Source organism: Cydia pomonella, chromosome 13, assembly GCF_033807575.1.
Source record: "Cydia pomonella isolate Wapato2018A chromosome 13, ilCydPomo1, whole genome shotgun sequence".
NCBI lineage: Eukaryota > Metazoa > Arthropoda > Insecta > Lepidoptera > Tortricidae > Cydia > Cydia pomonella.
Genome location: NC_084715.1, coordinates 8,163,795 through 8,186,770, shown reverse-complemented (window position 1 = coordinate 8,186,770; position 22,976 = coordinate 8,163,795). Strand labels below are relative to the sequence as shown.

The window sequence follows — 22,976 nt, the reverse complement described above, 5'->3', positions numbered from 1 at the left end:
TCTTATAGATATAATACAGTATAGATTAAAAAAATAAGGGTAAAATGTTTTTTTCCTTTTACAACAATTGCAGGTCGCTACGAGCTACGAGCTCATACATTTTAAACAAGCTCTTGTCTTCGGCATTGTTGACTGACATGAGTAAAACAGGATTTGAATCAGTAAAAATATACCCGTTTTATATTCAATATTGGATTTCATATCAAATTATTCTCTAAAGAGACTAAAGGGTTTTTGAAGCAATGCAAAATGCAGAATGCGACTTAATAGAAGCTTAATAATTCATTTTGTATTCGTTAGGCATAAAGAAATCGTTTTGACAAGATAAAAGTACCCTTTCAAGCAATCAACGTTGAAGTTCCCAAATGGTCCATTTCAGTGAGGGTTTTATTTTAGATTCCCAATGAACTTTTGAAATAATTAAATAACGTTATTGGATACTTTTTGTTAATTAAATTTAGTGGAGTGGAGTGGTCAAAAGAATTAAGAAAGAACGGAAATTAAATTATCCTCTTTTGTTTTGGAATATTTTAAATTCTGGAACTAGTTAATCTTGAGCACCTAGATATACATAGATAATTGTATATAATTATAATGTTAGCAATTAATTAAAGTAGCATTTAATATCATTATTATATTATAGCAGTTTTTCGTTGACATAATAGAAAAAATATATATTTTGTCAGAATTGAAACAGGCCTATAACTGAATGATTACGAGTAATACACGCATATTTACATAAACTATTAATTTCAAAGATATAGCGAATGAAGGAACATTTTTATCAATCTTACACTTTGCCATAGGTACACGTACACAAGAAAAAATATCACTTATTTCAAAATTCCCTCTGTTTTATAATTTATTATTAGTTGTTCACTGGGTGAATCTCGTGCTAGTCGTAGGATCTTTGGCATTATCATCTGCCCTTTCTGCAACGGTGAAACTAACGTAGAGATTTGGGGGTAGGTATGTGTAAGTTCAATACATAGATAGTGTATGTACACATCTATGTATCGTACTTATTGACATAAAATATTTTAGACAGACATACCGATATTTGTTTTTCGTTATAACTTCCGATTTCGAAATCGTTTGGTAAAAACTTGACTCTGAGATATTCTTCGCCATCTAAAAGCAAAATTAGATAAAAAATATAACATCAGTGAAATATTATTATAGATCATATAAGTAACCCTAAAATGCAAATAACATCATAAGAAATGATTTTAAGCAACTGAAGAACGTTAAGTATGACAGGAGCTGCGGTATTAGAGGGCTTTTAAGGGCTTAGTTTCCAGTTAGTTTACGAACTTAACATTCTTTCACATTTATATTTTTGATGGGGTTTAGATATAACGTACCCAGTTTCTTTAAAAAATAATAATATGTTAATACAACAAATTCAAGGGAAAACAGTTTCTCAGTAGACTTAAAAATTAAGTCGGTTGACTGCACTCCATTGATTCTCCCTTCTTAGTAACTAGCAAAGATTCTTTGTCATCTTAAGAACTCTAACTAACCTCCGGTTTCGGTACTCATTAAGGTCCAACTCGATTATATACTTCAGACCCACTCTCCCTCATAGTTCCTACGTTTTGTGCACATAACTATACATTTTATATTTAAAAGCATACACCCTAAAATTGTGTACGTTTTCTAGTAGATTTAAGTCATTTTGGATCTAAAGTCCTTACTAAATTACCTACATTAAGTGTAGAAAAGATAAAATGGCGACGTTTCATTGTGTTACTTTAGGTGCCACAAACGCTGCAAACGAGTAAAGTGTCGAGTTTTAGACGAAAAATTATTTATACGACGGAAACCAATCGATCAAATATCATCGGATACGATGAGGTGTCCTTGATTTTTGGCATACTACCTTTCTACTGCGCTATATATGCTTTAAGTATGCAAACAGTCTATTGAATTCTAAAGGCTGTCCTAGCTGATGCGGAATTGGTTTTTAGTTTCGATCCAACATTCTACATAAAATTGAAAATTTTGAGACAGACTAAAAATTCACATGTAGAACTAAGACTAACTGTATCTGCTTACCAAGGGGTGCCTCCCAACACACAGTGGTGGCTATGGGCGTAGTATTAGTTATCCGCAGCTTGTAGCATGAGCAGCAGCAAGGAGTCAGTGCTCGGCTCGGTCGCAGCAAGGCGCAACCTTGGATCTTCACGCCAGGGTCTAGATCGCACGCTTCGCCTGTAAAAAAAATCTTGGATTAGCTGAACCATAACCAGCTGTTTTTGGTTGTACAAGATGGATAGAGGCCATACATAGTCCTGACTCGAACCCAAAATATCATCTGCTTAGATTCGCTGCCATGACAACAAGATGATATATTATGAGGATATTACGACTTTACGACGATGACCGTTTAAGAAAAAGAGCTTTATAAGGAAATGGGAAACCATTTAAGATATTTATAAAAAAAACCTAGTTAATATACTGAATAGACGAAGTGCAAAAAGACCTTAGTGAACTCGGCGCCGTCGACTGGATAGAAACGGCTTTGGTGTCGGAGGCCAAGATGCACTTCGGATCACTGAGCCACAGCAGTAAGTATAATAAGTATAAAAATACGTTTATTTCTTACAATCGCCCTTCTTGTCGCCACTGCAAGGAAATACTTCTAGCACCAGCCGGGGCGCCACGACCCGGTAAGCTAGCAAGGTGGCCCTTGAATTGCATGCCGGAGCGCCCGGTATTCTTGCCGTATCAGGAGCTGTGCGGGTCAGTTTCACCAGTGTCGCTACGATGCGGTCCGTCTAAAGTTAGCAATAAACAGTTTAACTATGTAGATACGGATTCTATTAGTCAAATGACAATGGCCATAACCAGGGTTGATAATTACTAAGAAATAATAAGTTTTTTTTTTGTCAAAAGTCTGTCCATCATGTTATCTGCTCGATTGTACATTGTGTATTGTCATACCCAACTTGCATATGTATGTGAAGTTTCAGCTCAATCAAATAATGGGAAGTTGGTCTAATTTCAATTGGAAGATTTGGCCTGAATGACATATACTTACATACATATATTGTAATTAAAATAAAAACTTATAATTAAAAAAGACTAAACTAACCATAGGCGCATGGACGTTGTATTCCATCCTGGAGCGCTTGTTGTGAGTCAAGCTTCCTCTACTAGGTCTGACTAGCGAGCATGTGCAAGCGAGTTCGAGACATACATCGCATGTACGATCGGCCTGCGCACATGCTTTGCTGGGCGGATTCTCGCCCGTCCAGCGGTACGGAGTCGCCCACCAGCAGATCTAAGGGAATAACCTAGTATCACTTTTTTTTTTTCTGAATTCAAATACTTGGTACCTACTCTAAATAGAAAAATTCAGTGGCTAAAAATAAATACTCTTCCCTGACTATAGGAAGTGTTCTGATTTTAGAAATTAATGTAGCAAAACAATGTATGATGATGATGATACCCTATGATGAATGCGTTCCATCCGTGGAATCATAACTACTAAACTACTGACATAGGCTATATACATTTTGAAAATGTCGTCCGAAAATGAAACAATGGGGGAGTTGTTTTTACCATAGGTTTTAAAAAAATTTGGCTGTTTCATACATTCTGGTTGATGTGATGCCGCTGATGTCTATGGGACAGCCAAATTTTTTTTCGCGATTTCGGAATTGGGGCCCATACTAAAAGTTGTTCAGTGTGATCTATAAAGTTACTAAGCAGAGTATGAACAGTAGTTAAAATTTCATCCTGTAAGTTTAAGCTAACTCGCCACCAGTACCCCTAGTGTAAATTTATTCGATAGCGAGACGTGACGTACGCGTTTGCGTTAAGTCTTAATTTGTATGGGATTTTGAGTTTCCAAAACGTCCTGCTTGGCGCGCTGTTTCTAAATCCCATACAAAATGAGACTTAACGCAAACGCGTACGTCACGTCACGCTATCGAATAAATTTACACTAGGGGTTCAGAGCTCGCGTATTGGAAAAGTAATGAAGTTCTTGTTATCAGCAATAATAACTAAAGTTTTGTAATTTTATGATAGGCAGTAGGTATCTGGGACTCTTCCAAGGCTACAATGTTATATTTCAACTAGATACGAAAACATTTGTATTTACGTTTGTGGCCCAATTCCTTGTATCGGGGAAACTGAAAAAAATCGTCTAGGGAAATACCAGATGTTCTCCCCCCTCGGCTCTTACATATGAAATAAAATAGGTGATTGGACACAAAATGTTAATGTATACGTAATATATCTTATATAGGGAAACCTTATCTTACACCTCATAAAACAAAGTCCTCCGCCACTTCTGTATCTGTCTGTATGTTCGCGATAATCTCAAAAACTACTGAACTAAACGGATTTTCATGCGGTTTTGTCCGATAAATTTAGTGAGTCTTGAGGATGTTTCAAGTATATAATTTGTTAAGGTTTTGTGCAAGCCGTGCGAAGCCGGGCGGGTGACTAGTATTATATGGATTTCATTTCTGCATTTACGTACTACACCTTTGTTCATACGATAAGTATTTTTTTATCCGAACTTCGTTAATATAGTTAAGTTCAGAGTGACGGAGTGACATATTTATTTCGCTCCTAACAATTAAATAAATGTGAACTTCTCCAAGAGAGACAGATACTTCTTTTGAAAATTATGCAATGAAGTATTTAATTGAAAAAGAAAAAAAAACATTAATGGGATTATTATAGTTTCTTAACAAAGATATGTGAGGATTTTTTTTAAAACCATTAAGACGATAATGGACGACCGCTTCTCCATACCCCTTCGTTTGACGGATTTTTTGATTTTTTTATAAGAATTAGTAGCGAAAAAAAATTTCAGATATAACATTTTATAAGCTCCTTAGGTACGCTTATAATATTTAAAAAAATAAAAAATCCTAAAAATGGTGTATGCTAAATATGGTCAAAATACATCAAATTTTATAAACAAAACTAACTAAGAGTAAGTAACAGGTAATATACAGATTAACAATAAAATCATAACTTAAGAGTGGCTTAAGCCTCCCACTCGAGTTGTACCCGGCGCAAAAGGTACCCATCACACTAGCCGCGTTACCACGTTGAATAGCGATGGACAACCTTTGCACCAGGTACGATCCCGCGCGGGCGTCAGACCCCCTCTCCCTAATTCTACGTCCCCCTTACGTAACAGGTAAGTTTAAAGTATAATTAGACAAAACAGTACATAATTCATGCTTTGAATACCTAGAAAAAAAAAAAATAGATTTTTTTAAGATAAATGCAAAATTTACCGTCCATTTCGGGCAATATTCGAACTCGCGACCTTTCATAACACAGGTCAACTCGCTCTGATCAACTGAGCTATAGAAGCTTTGTTGTAAAAGCCTCCCTTTTTGATTCAAATAAAAAGCATAATTATAACTACGTAGGTAACAAATTTTTTAGGTTCCTTTGGGGTGCAAATGCTTTAATGCGAATAACGTACCGTAATTAATATTTAACATACAATTATTACCTCGTGGTAAACTCATCAACTCATTATTTCCCTAGAGTGCGTGTTTTAATTGGGATCGGCCAGCCAAACAAAGTTATTTGAAGAATTAAGTGCCCTTAAATCTGACCGTTTTGTTTATCCTTTTGTCCTCCATTTGTCATCAACATCAAATATCATGTTCCTTGAAAGCATGTCGAAGTAAACTTCGACTGCGTGCTAAATAATATAACGTTTAAGTGGCAATAGAAGCGGTTATTTTTCCATACAAACGTTCTCAATTGTTTCGTTCGTGGATTTTATCCCTGACGCTATGATTTATGGCACAATGGAAAATATATGACATACCTATACATGACAACTCACTACGCCTTTAATGGTTCTTTGTGATCTCATAATTAAGTCTGCCCACTGAGTAAAATTTTTTCCTCTTGATGTTAATTGATGGAGTACAATCCGTTGATCATTTACTAATCCCCAACTCAAAAAGAGGGTTTTTTTTTATAAGTTTAACGCTAATGTCTGTCTGTCTCTCTGTCTGTAGCATTGTAGCTTTCTAACGGATAGACCGATTTCGATGCGGTTTTTTAACGTAAAAGCGCGTTTTCTTGTGGTGGTTCTTAGCTATGTTTGATAAAAATCGATCCAGCAGTTTGAAGAGTATCAGCTCTTTTCCAAAATAATTAAGGCATTTTTGGCATATCTGACTTTTTGGCATTTAGAATATGTTTTTTTTTTTGAATTTTTAATTAAAAAGTTATTTGAAGTACGAGGTACCTTTGAGGTCTATAAGGATCATAGGGATAAAATCGCCTCTTAATTTTGGTTCGTCACTCGCACGCGTATTTAACTGCAGCGTTACATTTAATTTTGAATTACTTATAAATAAGTAGGGTAGGAGAAAGTATATTGTTAGTAAATTTGCAAATCAAGATTACTCAGATATAAAGCGGCGTATGATGGCTGGATCTCTGGTTCGATTTCAATTACGCTAAGGCCATTCCCCTGAAGCATTAAATCATTTCAATATTATAAATTTGGCAATTAATTATTTTACGTAAACATGGTTGACTCTAAAATAAATGGTGCTGATATCTAATTTTAGTTATAATATATTAACAATTTGCAAAAAAGGTAACTTAAACCCTACCGAAACTATAATAAATCGTAGAAAATGTAACATGTAATGTAAACAAAAATCTTTGCCGCTATAAAACGGTAAGTAATCTTCCTAAAGCCTTTTCGGAGCGTCTTGTTTGCGCTATTTGTTTAGGATTGTTTTCTTATCGTTACCGTGCAATCTTTGCCTTCTTTACATAAAGGATCTACTTATAATTTATAGGTTTAGACTCTGTACGAAATGAGAAAGTGACCCGACCGAATCATAGTAGTTAAATTAACATAAATATAAAATGTCAGAAACTATTATTAATACAACAACTGAGGTACTTCCAGATACTCTGTACTGCGTACTTTGAAAAACACATGTAGTAAGTCTTAAATGTGTTAAGAGGAAGTAAGTTATGAATGTTATTATTCCGCCACGAAGCTACTTTGTGCAATCCCTTTTCAGGGGTCGTCGTCATACAACGCAACTATGCAATTATCGAAAGATCGCATGAATTATCAAACATATTGAATTGGTCGCGCGATTGTCAATTAGGATACCTATTCAAGTTCAATATGATTGTTTGATCGCGCGTTCGTGCGAGTAAAATTCGCATGAACTTACGATAATAGTGTAGTCGCGTTAAATTAGAACGGCGTGGCGCCTCATGTACCGTGTCTCACGAACTGCCATTAAACACTACTACAGTGGCAAAAATTAAAATACTTATACCTAACGCATCGAATAATGGTCCTTACGACAGTTCATTAGGTCTTTTTTGGTTAGGTTAATATTAAAAAAATATTGAATATAGTACAAACGTACTATATTTTAGTTTTTTTTATGACAAAATTCTGCATCTTTATTTATTACCACTTTAAAAACAATCCACTTAGCATGTAAATTATCCGCAACGCAGGCTTCGTCAGGTGGCCACAGATGCATATCCGCAACATGCTTCGTCCATGTCATATTTTAGTTATTTAAATTAAATGTTACATTTAAAAAAATGTGCTAATCCTCCAAAAAATCTTTACAAACATCAAAGTGACAGCAACTTCATATAAAAATCCTATGTCATAGCATAGAGAAACATAAGTAAAGAAAGAGTGGTAACTCCAGACATCAGTTTTCATACCAAAACGCGAGTTATATCGTAGTCGACATCTAACGTCAAGTAGTGGATTTATCAATACTACTACATGACACCAGCAGTGGCAGCATGGTTCTATTTTTATCGCTTGTCACTATGCCTGTCACTTACGCACTTGCTTACTTGTTAGAACGTGACAGGTATGGTGACAAATGATAAAGAGCCGACCATCTTAGCCCTACAGATGTCACAAGTGTCGTGACTGACGAAATATGTATTGCCAAAACAATTTACAACTAATATAACAAACAGAAGGAGTTCAAAATAGAGGTCCGGTTAATACGGTTATAATATTAGCTGAAAATTGTTGAGCATTAGAGTTTTCGTTCGTCACGACATCTATTGTTAACTAGCAGTACTTATAAATTCCGCTACTTGACGACATCGATTGCGAAATAACTCGCGTTTTGGTAAGAAAACTGATGTATGTTACCACTCTTTCTTTACTTACATTTCTCTATGGTCATAGGGACCATCATTTGACGCGCGAGGCATGACATCATCATCATAACTTAAGAACTTTGCTCTTGTCGGTGGAGTATAGTAGGAACCATTGAATAATAAATATTGCACTTACATGCTGATGCAAATCTTTTGAGACATTTCGGCACGATCACGCCTGGGTTAAGGATATAATGCAACGCACTTGCTAGAGTGACGATACCTGACGGTGCGCAGCTATAGGTGTGATTCTATCGGTAACTCAAAACTTAAGAAAGAGCAGTATACTCCGCACTAAGTAGATTGTAACTGCACTATCATTTTCGTAGACATTTGTGAAGATCTACATGATGGTTCAAGAACAAACCAAGCTGCTGGGATACTGGTGGCGGTAATTCTATAGTCATGTCAAGCTTACGCGGGTGATATTAAATTTACAGCTTTATCGGTTTCCATCTTCAATATGCAGAAGTAATCCTTGGAGAAATATTTCACTTACATCCTGGTGAGTATCGTTGAAGATCACCATTTTGGCCGACATCTTGGCTCCAGGCACGACAACGCCGAGCCAATGGCGCGCCGGAGTTAAACCTGGGTGTCGTGTCGCGCATGCGCGTGTCACGTGGCAGTTCACAGACCACTCGTCCGTTCCTGCTTTCAATCTGAAGAAATATTTAAGTCATAACTCGCTGTATAAATTATATATTATTGTTTTAATTTAAAAAAGTAGGTCATGTGATGTAAGGGAAACATACTTTATTTTTCCTAGTCCTTCTACGTATGTATTTTAAAGTTAATCTGATTTATGAATTAGCTTTATTTTTAGTATGACCATTTAATTTAGTTTTTAATATTTTTAAGTAACTCTTATTCATTTTCTTTACAAGTGTCCACCTTCTCCCATAATTCCGCTTACTCCACCTGACCTTAATAGATTGAAAAAAAGGACTGTTATGTTCTAGAGGATAATGGTAAATAATATTCGAATACACTAATATCAATAATGGCGCTCCAATGGACTCCTGTAGGATGTGGTATGCATTGTCACTGTCAAATTCAGTGCAAACTAAGGGTGGTCGGTAAACTTAGTCAAGTAACATAAGTATCCATGTATTAGAAAAGATTCACCTACCAAACACACAACTGGGAACAATACGCCAATTTTTGCTCCCATTGCATTCTCTGTGGCACCGCTCACCCACCTCTATTATACAGACAAAAGATCGCAAGAGACGGCGTATTGTTCCCACATTTTAATACTTTACGTGAAACGAAAGTAAAATAACACATTGGCTTAGCTGAACATTATTTATAATCTGACAACGCATGCCCATGGCTTTTACTCGTAACATCAATCAGCACGCGCCATTTGCGGGTTGCAATAAACGTTTACCCATTCCATCTGTTTCCATCAGTTATTTTAATAATGTCAGTTTATTTTGGGGCCAATCTTTATAGCTTTTGCAATACTAATGACATATACAAACTTGGGTGACTACGGGTACAATAATGTTGGCCTTGGTATAGAGATAAAGTAATGATGATGTAAAAAAAGCAAATAAATTATACTTCGTTTTTTTAGCATTAGAAAAATAATACTGACGTGACACTTTATTGAAAAACAGTTTTTCTCAAACTCGCAATGAAATTTTTACATAATATATAGGTACATCAAGTTAGGTCCATAAACACTACGTATCCGGTGCGGTGAGTGAAGATGATTATGTAAAGGAATTTTATACAGCCTTACACACCTAGGCCTGTAAAGCAACTTTCTTTTGTTTGTAAACGTCAAGTTGCGACACAACTATCTCGCATTCAATAATAGTAGTAGATACGTAATTTGTTTTTAGCTGAGTAAACCTACAAATAAAACTAATTGACTACAATTTTTTTTCATTGTAAGTTTGAGAAAAGCACTGTACAAATCTCGTCGAGAAACGGGGTTGCCGGCCGCATCTCACTATCCACCTGTCTATATGTACTTAGCCCGCAATCCTTCGTTTTCCGGCCTACTAATTAATGTACTAATGAAAAATAAGTCACAGCAAATGTACCATATAATAATATCATGTCATTCACATTCTTTTGGTTTCATAAATCTTAGTTACTATTTTATAACCGTTTTTCAATAAAAAGACATGTCAAGATCGTGTACTCTTTTCGAATCATAAAAAAACGAGGGTATAATGAAATTAATGATGACTCACGTTATAACATCATTTTCAGGATATTCGTTGGGAAGCACCGGTAGTGGTACTACCAATTTAGCTCCAATCGTAGTAAAGGGAGAGAGTTCCAAGCCCGCTGGCAGCACCATGGAAGCTGAAGAGTGCCAAAGTGTGGAGATGTCATCCAATCCGTATAGTTGGGTCGCGCAGAACGAGACTGGAACAGCTTTCACCCTTGACAGATAAAACACGTAAGTAATCATTTACCCGACATTGAGGCATATAAAAAAGGTTCTGTCAGCCTTAAATATCGGTATGGGTTAACGGAGTAAAAATAATGTATAGGTATTTGGAGTAAGATAAGTAAAACAAGTCTAAAACGAAAACTAAACGAATTTACAGAGTCGTAATTCTATTTCTGCCCTGTTACGACAAAACAGTACTTATCTAGACAAGAAATGTGTAATATAGGGAGCGTGCATGAACTGTAGGAGGCAGCACAGGAGCCGTCAGATTTTTGGCGCGAGGCGTAAATGTGGTGTTTTTTGTTCCGATGTAGCCCACAAGATGGCAGAACCTACTATGCACAAGAAAACACGTGACGTGTACATGTGCCTGTTTATGGTTCCGATTCAGGCCACAAGATGGCAGACCCTCCAACGCGCACGGTCCCTATGATACGCTGTTTTGCTGGAACAGGGCAGATTTGAATCCTGCATGTGTATTTTATGAATGAAAAAAAAATAGCATAATGTCAATTTAAAACTGGGATAGTTTCGGATATGAAATAGGCAAAGGTGCTCAGTAATATTGAAACATGCACTTTAACGAATTGATAATTGGGGATTTTGTTCAAATATATCTGAACACCTTGCTGACTGCAGTCGACTTCATAGATTAGTTTCTTTTCTAGCGTCTGTCTACACATTTGATTTACAGATGATGTTATAGAATGCAGTCTACTTAAATATTGAATTAAATACCTTCTTGAATGAACGAGAGGTAGCATGAGCGGGTCTAGCATGAAGCGAACAGGTACCACGTTCCACCAGACCTCTACTTGAGCTTGCACGATATCACAAACTGTGCGTGTCCAAACCTAAAATTAACACACAGTGTTTAAATATAACTCCTCCACACAATGGCCCATCGCTGGACCAGCGAAACGGCCATGTGATGGTTATGGCTCCTCTACACGATGGCCCAGCGCTGGACCAGCGAAATGACCATGCGACGACGACAAAAAACCGTCACCGTCGCCATCGCATTACCATCCCACCGCATAAGCCATCCGAGACCGCTACCCTCTCTACACGCTGGCCCATCTTAGTGGACGGGTATGTTGGTCCTCTTAGCGGACCAGTATGTTGGCCCATAGTGTAGGGGAGCCATTATGTATTTGGAAACAACACCAGTCTTCCCAAAAAAACAATCGCTGAGATTTTTAGTTAGAGTTGGCAAAATTAGACTACTAATATTTTTTTACTCGAAGTGAGATTAGACATGCATATCGTTCAGGATATGGAAACAAAAACTCGTTATCTCTGAAAATTTTTAATTGACCGCTACCTAAGAGCTGTTTCCCGAAAAAAACTGGACGTTAGTAGGAAAAAGCTCTAAGGTTCATTGATGTGTAACATGTAATAAGTTTAAAACAAATTCGTGCTTCGAATTTTAATGTAGATAGCGTTCCACGGTTCCGTACATAATGCGATAACTCGACGATACTCTCTGTATTTGCAATTTTTCTTAGTCTTTACACATTTTATACAGTCAAGGAATAGATTTGTAGGAATTGTTTACTGCTTATTTATTCTAAAAACATGAAGGTAAATTACTTTTCCATCAGGACCGACTTCGTCCGCTATTCTCGTGCATACGATATTTGGTTGGCAGTCGAACTTGAGGCTTTCCATTGGTATGTTCTCCAAAATTAATCTGTAAGATAGATATACCTTTTTGTGAAATTTGTAGATTGATATGTTTAAAACGCGTTATAAACTTATAATAGTAATAATCTAATAAATATAATAAACAGGTATTGTTAGTTTCAATCTCCATAAAATGGAGAAGTATTTAGAGAACTAATTGCGCCATAATGTAAAGTAAAAAAATGCATATTTTTAGGGTACACTACATGAATAACTTTAAGTTCGACTAACACATGCTTTATTCGGTGTGTTGACTACACCCACTTCTATACCATTTTTTTGTAACTTTCCAATTAAAAACTAATTGTTGTACCTAATGTAACTCTCAGTCAACCGGTTGCAGCAAAAAATTTTTTAAAATAATATCTGATATTTTCCCCAAACATTTGTATGCTAATTTAAACGAGCAGATTGAAAATTTGAATTTCTGTTACCGGGATTCATTTGCAATTTATTAAATTTTAAACCTTTAGGCTTTTTCCGTACCAGTGAGCTTGAACATTTTGTTTCCATGTCAGGGGGTGGGAAATTGTGTGCGATATCTCTTTGTTATAGGTATTTTATATATGTATTATTTTTACTGCAATAAACTTACTCGATTGATTTAAATATAGCTGTGTGGCGGTTATCACGCTGACATCAGTATGTGATCAGTATGTCAGGAGTTTAGGTAAACAACGCTATAATAATCACTTTCTAAGTAGGCTATACGGCATTATCAATACAGTCTAGGTATTCATTGTAGAAGAAATATTGATGTAACTACTATTATATATATATATTCCTAAGGTTTTTACTAACTGCAGCACACTGCGTTGTGTCCCTAGCTGCGCGCCGGCGTCAGATACGTGAACTCGCACAGCGCACGCGCCGCGCTCGCGCACAATCGCTCTGTCCGGGAGTCGTACTCGATGAGTGTTTTCCTCCGAGTTAGGGTCCGCAAGCTGCACATAAAGGAGAACTTCTACAGGTTTTTTGAGCTAAACAGTACTGCCTATAGAAAACAGTATGGAATGCTAACTTGTTTCTTGCATAGAAAATGTATGGCGTAGCACTTATTAGTTAAAAACGGACTATAGAGTCTTTTAAGACCTTGGTACCCGTTGGCTCCGGGTGCTGTAAGCGGTTCAGTGTAAACGTTGCGCGTATTACCATAGCAGACAACGTCAAATGAAGACCCAAAGCTTTAGCATCCACCAGAAATCAACGAGGTAAAGGACCGGTGTGAGCACGCTTTTCCTTTAATGCACGCCGCATCAGTTCTTATCGCGAACTCAATTTCTCTGCTACCTTATTTAGCTGGACTGTCCTGAGTTAGTTGGCGAGGCATGTCGACTATTTGTCCCAGACGGGCGTGCGCGGTTTCGTGCTGACCGCCTGCGCCTCTTCGCGGTCCCTCTCGCCCGCACGGTCTCGCGGCGCAACTCGCCCGTTTGTCGAGCGTTGAACACGCTCAATAACCTCGCTGCTGTGCAACACTCCTGCGATTTGTTTGCGGACTGTTACTGCCCTGATTTAAATATTTAAATGTATTTTATGATATGACGAGTAGCTAATCCATAATCACATAAGTATTTATTTTTATTAGTATTTTTAAATATATATATATAATGACCTTAGTTATAAGAAATGTAATGTTTTAGGCTAGTCCTGTACATTTTGTGTTTTTTTGAATAAATTGAATAATTGAAATTGAACTGAATTGAATTAGCTCTTGTGGCTATTAAACTTTCGTATTTCTTGTCCTCTATATGTCCCAGATCATTTCGACTGTAATTTACAATTTAAAGGTTATTCCACTTATTCCATAGCAAATGTTTGACAAGGACATACGAAGGGTTAAATTTGTTATTGAGACAGTGAACTTGTATTAATAAGTTATTAATAATAACTCAATGTCAATTGTACGAGTCCTGTATCTTCTTCATAGTCATATTCACTTTTCAAAGTGTTCCTGGTCATTGTGGTCGTTATACTGCTTTTTTATTGTCTTCGGCCATGTTTCTATTTACAAACATTTATGCAAGTGATGGTTCGCACTTCTCATCGGGTCACCCTTAAACGTACGTGCAGAACGCAATACTTAAATAGGAAAGCATGACGAGTTTTGTATGCATAAAGCGCTATTTTAAATCAGATAATAATAGTATTAAAATTTTACAAATATGTTTTATTGTGATAATTAATGCTAATGATTATACGGTTTATTTATTAAAGATGTTGTAATGGTTAGTTAATTACTACGCACATTTTTCTAACAAACTTTTAAATTAAAAAATAATGCTGTTGCTTAAAGCCGCATTGTGCCTGCAACTGACACTTTTGCTTTGCAAAACCAAATTCGTATTGTTTCTGTACAGAAATTTCTGGCCTCTCTCCAAGACGTTCGCAAGCTAACTCAAACGGAATGAAACCAGGCAAATGTCATGTGCATACGATGCGGCCAGTTCTTACAGTAGGAAGGTACAGATTTATATCTTAAGACACCATGCACATTTGAAATGTAGTTGTAAACCAAGGGTCCCCAAAACTATGCTTATGAAAATGGGGAAAAATCACTAAGAGGCGATACTCGAACTCATCATTCCGAGCCGAGGCAATGGTCTTGTCCCAAATTGTTTATTTTTATTATTATTATTTCTTCCCCTCCATATCTCACAAAATCCATTTACTTAATTTCCTTGGCTCACATGTGTAACTTACCTTCTCTCCAGCCTCCTTAGCAGCTACTGCTGCCGGACACAATTGATTGCTTATTTCCTCTTGCTCCTCCAAAACAGACCCTGAAGTCAAGTGCTCCTGCCAGCACGAGCATTTCCCCCAAGGTCTTGATTTCCAGGAAAACGAGTATGAAACTGGACTGAAAACAATTGAAAGCTGTGTAAACCATACGTATTCAGGAATATACAATAAGGTATAACTTTTAAGTTCGTGTAATATTTTATGCATTTTTTGATTATTTATAAAGGTTTAGAGACCCATAATAAAAGCCCATAAATTCACACTTCTTGGAAAAAACCGATCAGACAAGAAAGCACGAGGAATCCAAATACAGTAATATTATGACGATATTGAATGTTGTTTACCTATGGTTAACGATCTGTATTGTAGTGGATAAAGGACGATTCGGAAAAGCGGTGCCCACGTTTACATAATACTCGCACTCAGGATCATCTTCGCTATTTATATCGTAATCCTTCTCGTGAGCCTGAGGAAGAAGAATTTAATTTCTAAATAATACTTTAACTAATAATTACGCTGGTAAATTACAAGTATTACTCGTACATACTTGCATTTTTATATGCATATATCATTCTTTGAGAATTTTTAATGTTTTTATCTTTGACCTAGAAGTGAATGAGTCATGAGTAGCGTCGGTCGTACAGTCAGCGTCAAATACTTTGTAGCAGTCAAAGTGGCCAAATAGTTCGGTACACCATACTAAATATATGGTGTACCGAACTATTTGGCTACTTTAGTTGCTACAAAGTATTTGACGCTGACTGTACGTGAAAGTGCATTTTGAACTAAAACATTTTTAACAGTTTGTTTGACCTGATGTTATAAAAATAAAAATTTACTCAATTTCAATATGTACATCATTGATGTATTTTACTTACATCAATGATGTACATGGTCAAAATAAATAGGCACACTGTGTCAGCACTCAGCAGCACATGGGATAATTTATTCACAGTCATAGATTGCAGGACGCTGCTGCAACAGTGGAAGCTTGGAGCTGGGGCGCAACAGCAGAGGGCACATACCAATACACCCATTAGTGAAACAAATAAAAAAATGTTTATCTATTCCAGTACTCATATTTGTCAATGTCAATGACTGCTAGTGAGATCGAAATCAACTTCACAAGAAGGTGTAGGCTCCTTGAAACAGTGTTCTTAGGAATATTATACAACAGTGTTTTTTTTTACCCTGACGTCTAGGGAAAGATCTACAAACCAATATTTATTTTTATTTCATTTATAATTTTGGGTGTTTACTGTCTTCGAAAAAAATTGAGTGCAATACTACTAAAAATTACTACTATCATTACTATTATCATTAGGTTAAGTTGCTAATGAAAATTACCTGTATCGTAATATGCGCAGGGTCGTAATACACCGAGTCAGCAACAACATGGAACAATCTAGTCACAGCCGTAGATGACAGGACTCTTATTTCAGCACTGTGGAACCCCAGTTCTGAGGCGCGACAGCGGATGATCCCGCGAACTATACCGCCGCCGGACCACCATGCTGGATGAATGGTAAATGGGCCGATATTCAAGTTTCCTTTGGCAGTTAACTCCTGTGAAAATAATTAGTAATAGAAGAGTCAGAAAAATATATGAACCTATAAGAGATATACGATCACATTTTTATAGCTTAATCATATCACAAAGACAGTCTCGTTTTAAAATAAGGCATTTTAGTAACAGAAATTGTTCCGGATCACACACTGTTTGTTCCTAATTGAACAATTCAGATTAAACAGTTAACAATATGGTAAGGCTAATAATAATAACCCGACAACATATACTTTAGAGAACACAACTAAGATAATGTGGAAATTTGAAAACCGGTTGGCCCAGTGGGTAGTGACCCTATGGCCTATGAAGCCGATGGTCCTGGGTTCGTATCTCGGTAAGGGCATTTATTCGTGTAATGAGCACGGATATTTGTTCCTAAGTCATGGGTGTTTTCTATGTATTTAAGTATTTATATTTATCGTTGTCTGAGTACCCACAATACACGCCTTCTTGAGCTTACTGTGGAGCTTAGTCAATGTACGTACGAATGTACAATATTTTTTTCATTTATTTCATTATTAATATGAAGATATTGGAGGAGTGTTTTTTGAAATGGGCTTATTTTTGTATGGTTTTCATAGAGAAATAAGCCCTTTTGAAAATACACTTCTCAATGTGGGTCGATTGATTATTTCATTTGTAACGGTACTACAAAAGAAATACGGTGCGACGACGTCGCTTTGCGAATGCCAACTTCAACAATTTGTAAGTCTTTTGACTAGTTTATTTTCGAAGGTACCATTTGATTTTACGTTGTTTATAATAGTAGGTTATGCGACAGCTACATAATTAAACGCATTGTTATACGAGTGTGGGTTTATGAAACTAGCTGAAAGCGAGTTTCATAAAAACATCACCCCAGTATTTTAATGCCTAATTATGTGCAGTTACATACATTGCTTTATATACACATTTATTATGAGCTCTTTATGTGTTCTGGAACCGCATGTTATGACCGCCATAGTGGAATGTTTATGTTCAAACACACTCAAAAAAACATCATCTCGACTGATACTAGAAATGAGGTCAAATCCTTTGTTTATCAGACACGTTCGATTTTTTAATGTCATTATCATATCGATATCGAGCTTAGCATTACGCAATAATAACATTTTCACAGATACAAAAAATGTTGTAACAAAACAGTTAATCATTATTCTGGCCATAATTTGTGATTTTTAAACGCATCTACGAGTGTTTATTAACTTTATGAGACATGTCGATACAAGTGCAAAAAACTCATTCCTCGCCCCCTTTGGTTAATTTTATCGCCACTCGTTACGAATTACCTATTCGCACATGTATCATACAACGTTTTACATTTGATATGGCCCTTTATATTTTCGAGATAGTTATGCAACTATGCAATAATTAGCTCATTATATAATGGCTAATTATTGCACTAGTGCGATAAAGTAGCACCATATGTGGTGTAAAATAAATATATGACTACTAACCTCAATATTGCATTCAAGCCAAGCGTCTTCAGTAAGGAGAAAAAATGATGCATGGGCTTCGTTGCATTGCAGAACCAATGAAGCGTAATGCTGGTCTCCTAATAGCTTGGCACCCAAATCTACAATATTCCCTTGATTTTCTGAGATTTTGAAGGCCATGAGGTCAGTGCTGGTAAAAACTGGCGTGTCCATTTTTTGCACGAAAACTATAAGGAAAAAATATTTTAATAAAAAAAAAAAACAATTAATAGCTTAACTATTTATAATAAATTACCTACATGTTTATTAGACGCGCAAATTTAATCTTTAATAGCATCACAATACAAGTCAAGGCACACGTCGTCGTAAATGACACGATCTTATATTATCATTATCATCTAATATATAAAGGTGGGAATATTTCGATGTGGCTGTCAGCGGCAGCCGTTGAAGGCTTCAATATAAAATTATTTATTTAAAAATTAATTTGAGGGTACAAAATGAAATTACATTTTTTTACATTTTTTACGAGGATGAAACCGCGGACGTAAGCTAGTGTTTTATACATATATATACAGTCAAGTGCAAAAATATGTATCGAAAGAATCGTCTCATAAATATGGTCTACGCTCTTATTACACTGGAATAAGATGCAATGGGACATATTTTTGAGTAAGATGTGTACACCCATATTTTTACACTTGACTGTACGTGTATATTGACCTATATATATGTATGACGTGGCGTCTCCTCTGTCACTGGCAACGTCGTGCCACAAGACTACAACAGATGGCGTTAGCACGTTCTACATCGCGCTTATTACGGGCTTCCAAAACTCAGTTCCTAAGTACTTCAGAACAACTCTCAGTGGACTTCGATCCCCAGGCACAACACCCGCCTGGAGAGTGTACCCTCTATTGCGCCTCTCTACTTTCTACATGCATATCTAGCTGCATGCATTAGAAACTATATGGGTTGATATGGAAAGCTTTTGAGAAGACATAAATAATACTGTAAGCATAGAAAATGCAGTGACGGAGGCTTTAAACAAGGTGTACAGAACGGCCTGACCAAGATTGTAGGAAACCGTTGAAAGACTGCATTAATGTCTTTGTCTAGCCGAGGAAGTAAGTATTTTGGCTGAAATTATAATGATGAAGATTGTAACAACTCACTGTGCAACTCGGGTGGCTCCATATAACAGGCGATTGGTACACGCAAGCCTTTGCCTAAAGAGGTGCGTATACGCAACTCATCATGAAAAGCGCGCACGTCTTTTGGGTGAAAATGTATCTGGACACAGAACAGGCAAATATAAAAATTCAGTCCCCATTTTTCTCTCTGGATATGAAAGTAATGCAAAATAAGTTTTCATCATTTGATGTATTTTAACCATAGCTATACGTTTGACTTTTTTACGATTTTTTTGTTACTGTAAAATTTTTCAAATAATTTGAATGAAAATTTATCCACAAGTAAGCTTTTATAAGCCAGAATCATATTGAATTCTAATTTATATTTATGAAGATTCAATACCCACAGCATGGTTCAACGTAATATACAAGTTCAAACACAATAAAGTCGTACGTAAGGAATCTAATTGAAAAATCTCTGAACCGCAGCTCTGCGCCGTCTCGTTTCATCTTAAACAGAACGTAAGTAAATAAACAGTTTTAAGACGAAAGGGGGTGAAGTCACGTTAACGTTTCTCACTACAAATGTAGTCCCAAATATTAATAACATTATTAATTTAATTTATGCCCTTTCTAATTTTTTATTTATTTATTATAAGAGTTAAGAGCTTTTAAGAATTTGTACTTTTCTTTTTCGCTCCTTACTCTTATATGCGCGATGATGTCGGCCTCATAATAGTACAATATGATTAATTTCTAAACCCTTTTTCGAATAGGTGATGTGAAAAGTAAATGTGTAGTTACCTTTAATTCAGTAGCTGAGCCGGCAGTGACCCGTAGACCACGAGACCCGGAAAGTTCTACTTTAAGCTCGCTACGCTTCGGCAGTGACACCGATAGACGGACTTCGAACTTCGAGACGTTGATCAATCGGAGATGTTGCTAAGGAAACCAATAATGGCGTTATTCATAAACCTTTGTCGAACCTTACAAAACGTTGATAATCGTTTGTCCCATAGATATAGTTGGTGTCATCCACGATGACGCGCAGATTTGTCAAATCTAACCTTTATTAACTTGACAATACGAGGCAAGGAACGCGTCTTCGTGAATGACACGACCTATATACCTAGTATATTTTCTATAGATGTGCCATACGCGTACGCCCGTGAGAGACAGAACCTACGCAATGCGACCAAATTAAAGACACTTTTCAACATTCCTGACATCATTCGTAATTTGGTCGGCTTCATTCACCATAAAAACGGTGTGTAACAAAAATGTCTGCGTCACTTAGGAAGTTTTAGAAGTAGGCAGAAAGGCATAGTGAGACATAAGGACAAACAATAATAGAGCCTTCTCTGGTACTCCTACTGAAAGTTGCATAAGAATATCCCGTTTGGTCATTTCCCCCCACCTCTCATGTCAGATTCAGAATTACACTACTTATTTTGGTTTGTCCCTATCCTAACTTCATTTTGACATTAAATTGTATGTTTGTTATAATGAGACAAAATATAAGTCGTTTTAAAAGAGGTTGCTAAGTTTTAAGAATTCAAAAGGGGGTTAGTCTATAATAAAGTAAATGTCTATAGTTAACCAATTGAATTCAAAGTTGAGAGCGTTATAAACTCCTCACATGGAAAAGAGGCTACTAGTTTCTGTGAAAGTTGGGCAGAAGGGGCAAATTCTGCCCGAACTCCAATACACTTGAGACACATCCAGTATTTTTTCTCACGATATTTTTTGTTCAAGATGTGCCTAGGAAAAAACAAGCTCAAAGTAAATCGCAGAAAAAGAGCCTTTCTAAGCTGTTTTTTTTTTATTCAATTTATTGTTTTAATGTCCAAAGTTATTTCATGCAAAACTTCTGTTTATTTTGAGGGCGAAGTAATTTTAGGCCACGCAACAAGAAGGTATGAGGGAAATGCTTGGAACACAATTTTTGACTCTGAACTTTTGGACTAGTTAGGTGGTGAACATACCAAAAGTCCCCGGCCGTAACCCTTGAGCCGGGGGGAGAGGGTGGTTAGAAGTTCCAATTTTTCGGTTTTTTGCTTTTGAAAAATTGCATCTTAGCGACATGACTTCTTACACAAAAAGATAGCTGATAATTGTGTTCCAAGATTTTTCCTCTATAACTTTTTTTGAGCATTCGTTGCCTGGCCTTTATAAAATATTACCAAGTTTTAAATATAACCACTTCACTGCACATGTACGTCTTGTTATTGCTATTTACTTAAAAATGTATCTTAATCGATGTTCGATAGAAAAATACTGAAAGTACTAAAGTAAAAAAGACACGTATATTGAATATTTGAAAGCTTTTAAAATTAAGTGCGCTTTTGTCCCTTTGCAGGAGTTCTAAAATGAGCACTTGTAACGAAAAACCAGCGATGAAATACAATATCTTAAGTAACGCATTAATGACCACGGTGGATGTTTTTGCTGCTTTCATTTTATACTTAAGTTGGTTGAAATAAGTTCGAATTTGGAAGCCACCATTAGAATTAAATAAGAGTTCTGTGAAGTAACTGCTTGGATAAATATTGTCATGGGCAGGGGTCGGACAAAAAGTGCGGATGACGTCAAACCACTTATAGGTGATTTCAAATAGTATTTTTGATTTTCATAAACAATTATCACTTATCATTTATCAACCTCTTTATTAAACGATATCGCCACTTGAAATGAGTAAGTACGTTTTTGACTGACACATTGTCAATCAGATGAACAATAAATTGACTTCGTTATTGTTTAGCTATTGTATCTTCACGATTATATTTAGCTAAAATTTATATTTTCTAATGTATAAGAAAACGCTCTATAATGTCATCTTTACTCGAATATTGTGGCAATCCCACAGACTTGTTCTAACTAATTTCAAATAATTATACCTTATGGTAACAAGTTTCGTGAAATTTATTTTATTCACTACATGACCCTACCACCTGTATTATTAATTCCATAGTAAATTTATTTACGATTATTTTGTTACTTCATTAATACTACTTTGTTACTACATGTCACACGGAAGTTTAAATACAAACTGAAACATCATTCTGTGTGCAAGATTACGTCATTTTTACGTCATCCGCACTTTTTGTCCGACCCCTGGTCATGGGTATAGCGATAAATTTAGAAGAAAAGGAAAATTAAATATTTGAGGAATATTGGTCGTTAAGAGTTAAAATATGGGCTTGTACAAAAATCACGCAAGGTTCGATAGGGGGGGGGGGGGGGATTGTCAGGAAAAAATCACGACAGATCACGTATATTTAGGAGGAGGGGAGGTATAAGGAGACCTCACGTATATTTTTTTATTGTGAACGAAACTAAGAAAAAGTATTTATCACAGTATGTATTTCTCGGTTTCATTAAACAGAAATCTTCACTTGGCACTTCAAAAAAGCGAGTCAAAACAAGATTTACTCTATACAATACTATTTATCTTAAAATTAGGTCGAATGATAAAATAAAAAATGCACGTGAGGTTATGTGGGGGGGGGGGGTTAGCCAAGAACCTCACCAAATATCACCAAGGGGGAGGGGGGTCAAAAAGTAGCCGAAAAAACCTCGCGTGATTTGTGCACAAGCCCTAAGTAGTATTTTTAAGGGTTTCTGTCCCAAGTAAGGTGACGGTTCATATCACACAGTACACGCCAGTACTTTAATGTAATTTAAATCAGCGACATCTTGAATACTTTGGCTTGTCACGTAGTCTTGTAGAGCACATACACCTTAATCCATTTTTTTAAACATATTATTAAATTTTAAAGGTTGACATACCAACTAAGAAACTGAGTGAGTGAGTCTGTATTGAATGA

The 22,976-nt window shown here is 36.2% G+C and overlaps 1 protein-coding gene across 1 annotated transcript in view; it reads right to left on the bottom strand.

Annotated features, from left to right (window-relative positions):
- LOC133524099 (uncharacterized) overlaps positions 1 to 22,976 on the bottom strand; it is a 171,866-nt gene that overhangs the window by 134,651 nt on the left and 14,239 nt on the right. Inside the window, exons 6-20 of the mRNA XM_061859943.1 lie at positions 19,954 to 20,091; positions 19,192 to 19,309; positions 18,038 to 18,243; positions 16,361 to 16,579; positions 15,358 to 15,479; positions 14,975 to 15,131; positions 13,073 to 13,215; positions 12,179 to 12,278; positions 11,324 to 11,439; positions 10,380 to 10,574; positions 8,669 to 8,831; positions 3,098 to 3,286; positions 2,609 to 2,780; positions 2,059 to 2,214; positions 1,055 to 1,131 (exon numbers count right to left, since the gene is read on the bottom strand). Coding sequence (XP_061715927.1) covers positions 1,055 to 1,131; positions 2,059 to 2,214; positions 2,609 to 2,780; positions 3,098 to 3,286; positions 8,669 to 8,831; positions 10,380 to 10,574; positions 11,324 to 11,439; positions 12,179 to 12,278; positions 13,073 to 13,215; positions 14,975 to 15,131; positions 15,358 to 15,479; positions 16,361 to 16,579; positions 18,038 to 18,243; positions 19,192 to 19,309; positions 19,954 to 20,091 — 2,271 coding nt within the window. The remainder of the gene's footprint in view (positions 1 to 1,054; positions 1,132 to 2,058; positions 2,215 to 2,608; positions 2,781 to 3,097; positions 3,287 to 8,668; positions 8,832 to 10,379; positions 10,575 to 11,323; positions 11,440 to 12,178; positions 12,279 to 13,072; positions 13,216 to 14,974; positions 15,132 to 15,357; positions 15,480 to 16,360; positions 16,580 to 18,037; positions 18,244 to 19,191; positions 19,310 to 19,953; positions 20,092 to 22,976) is intronic.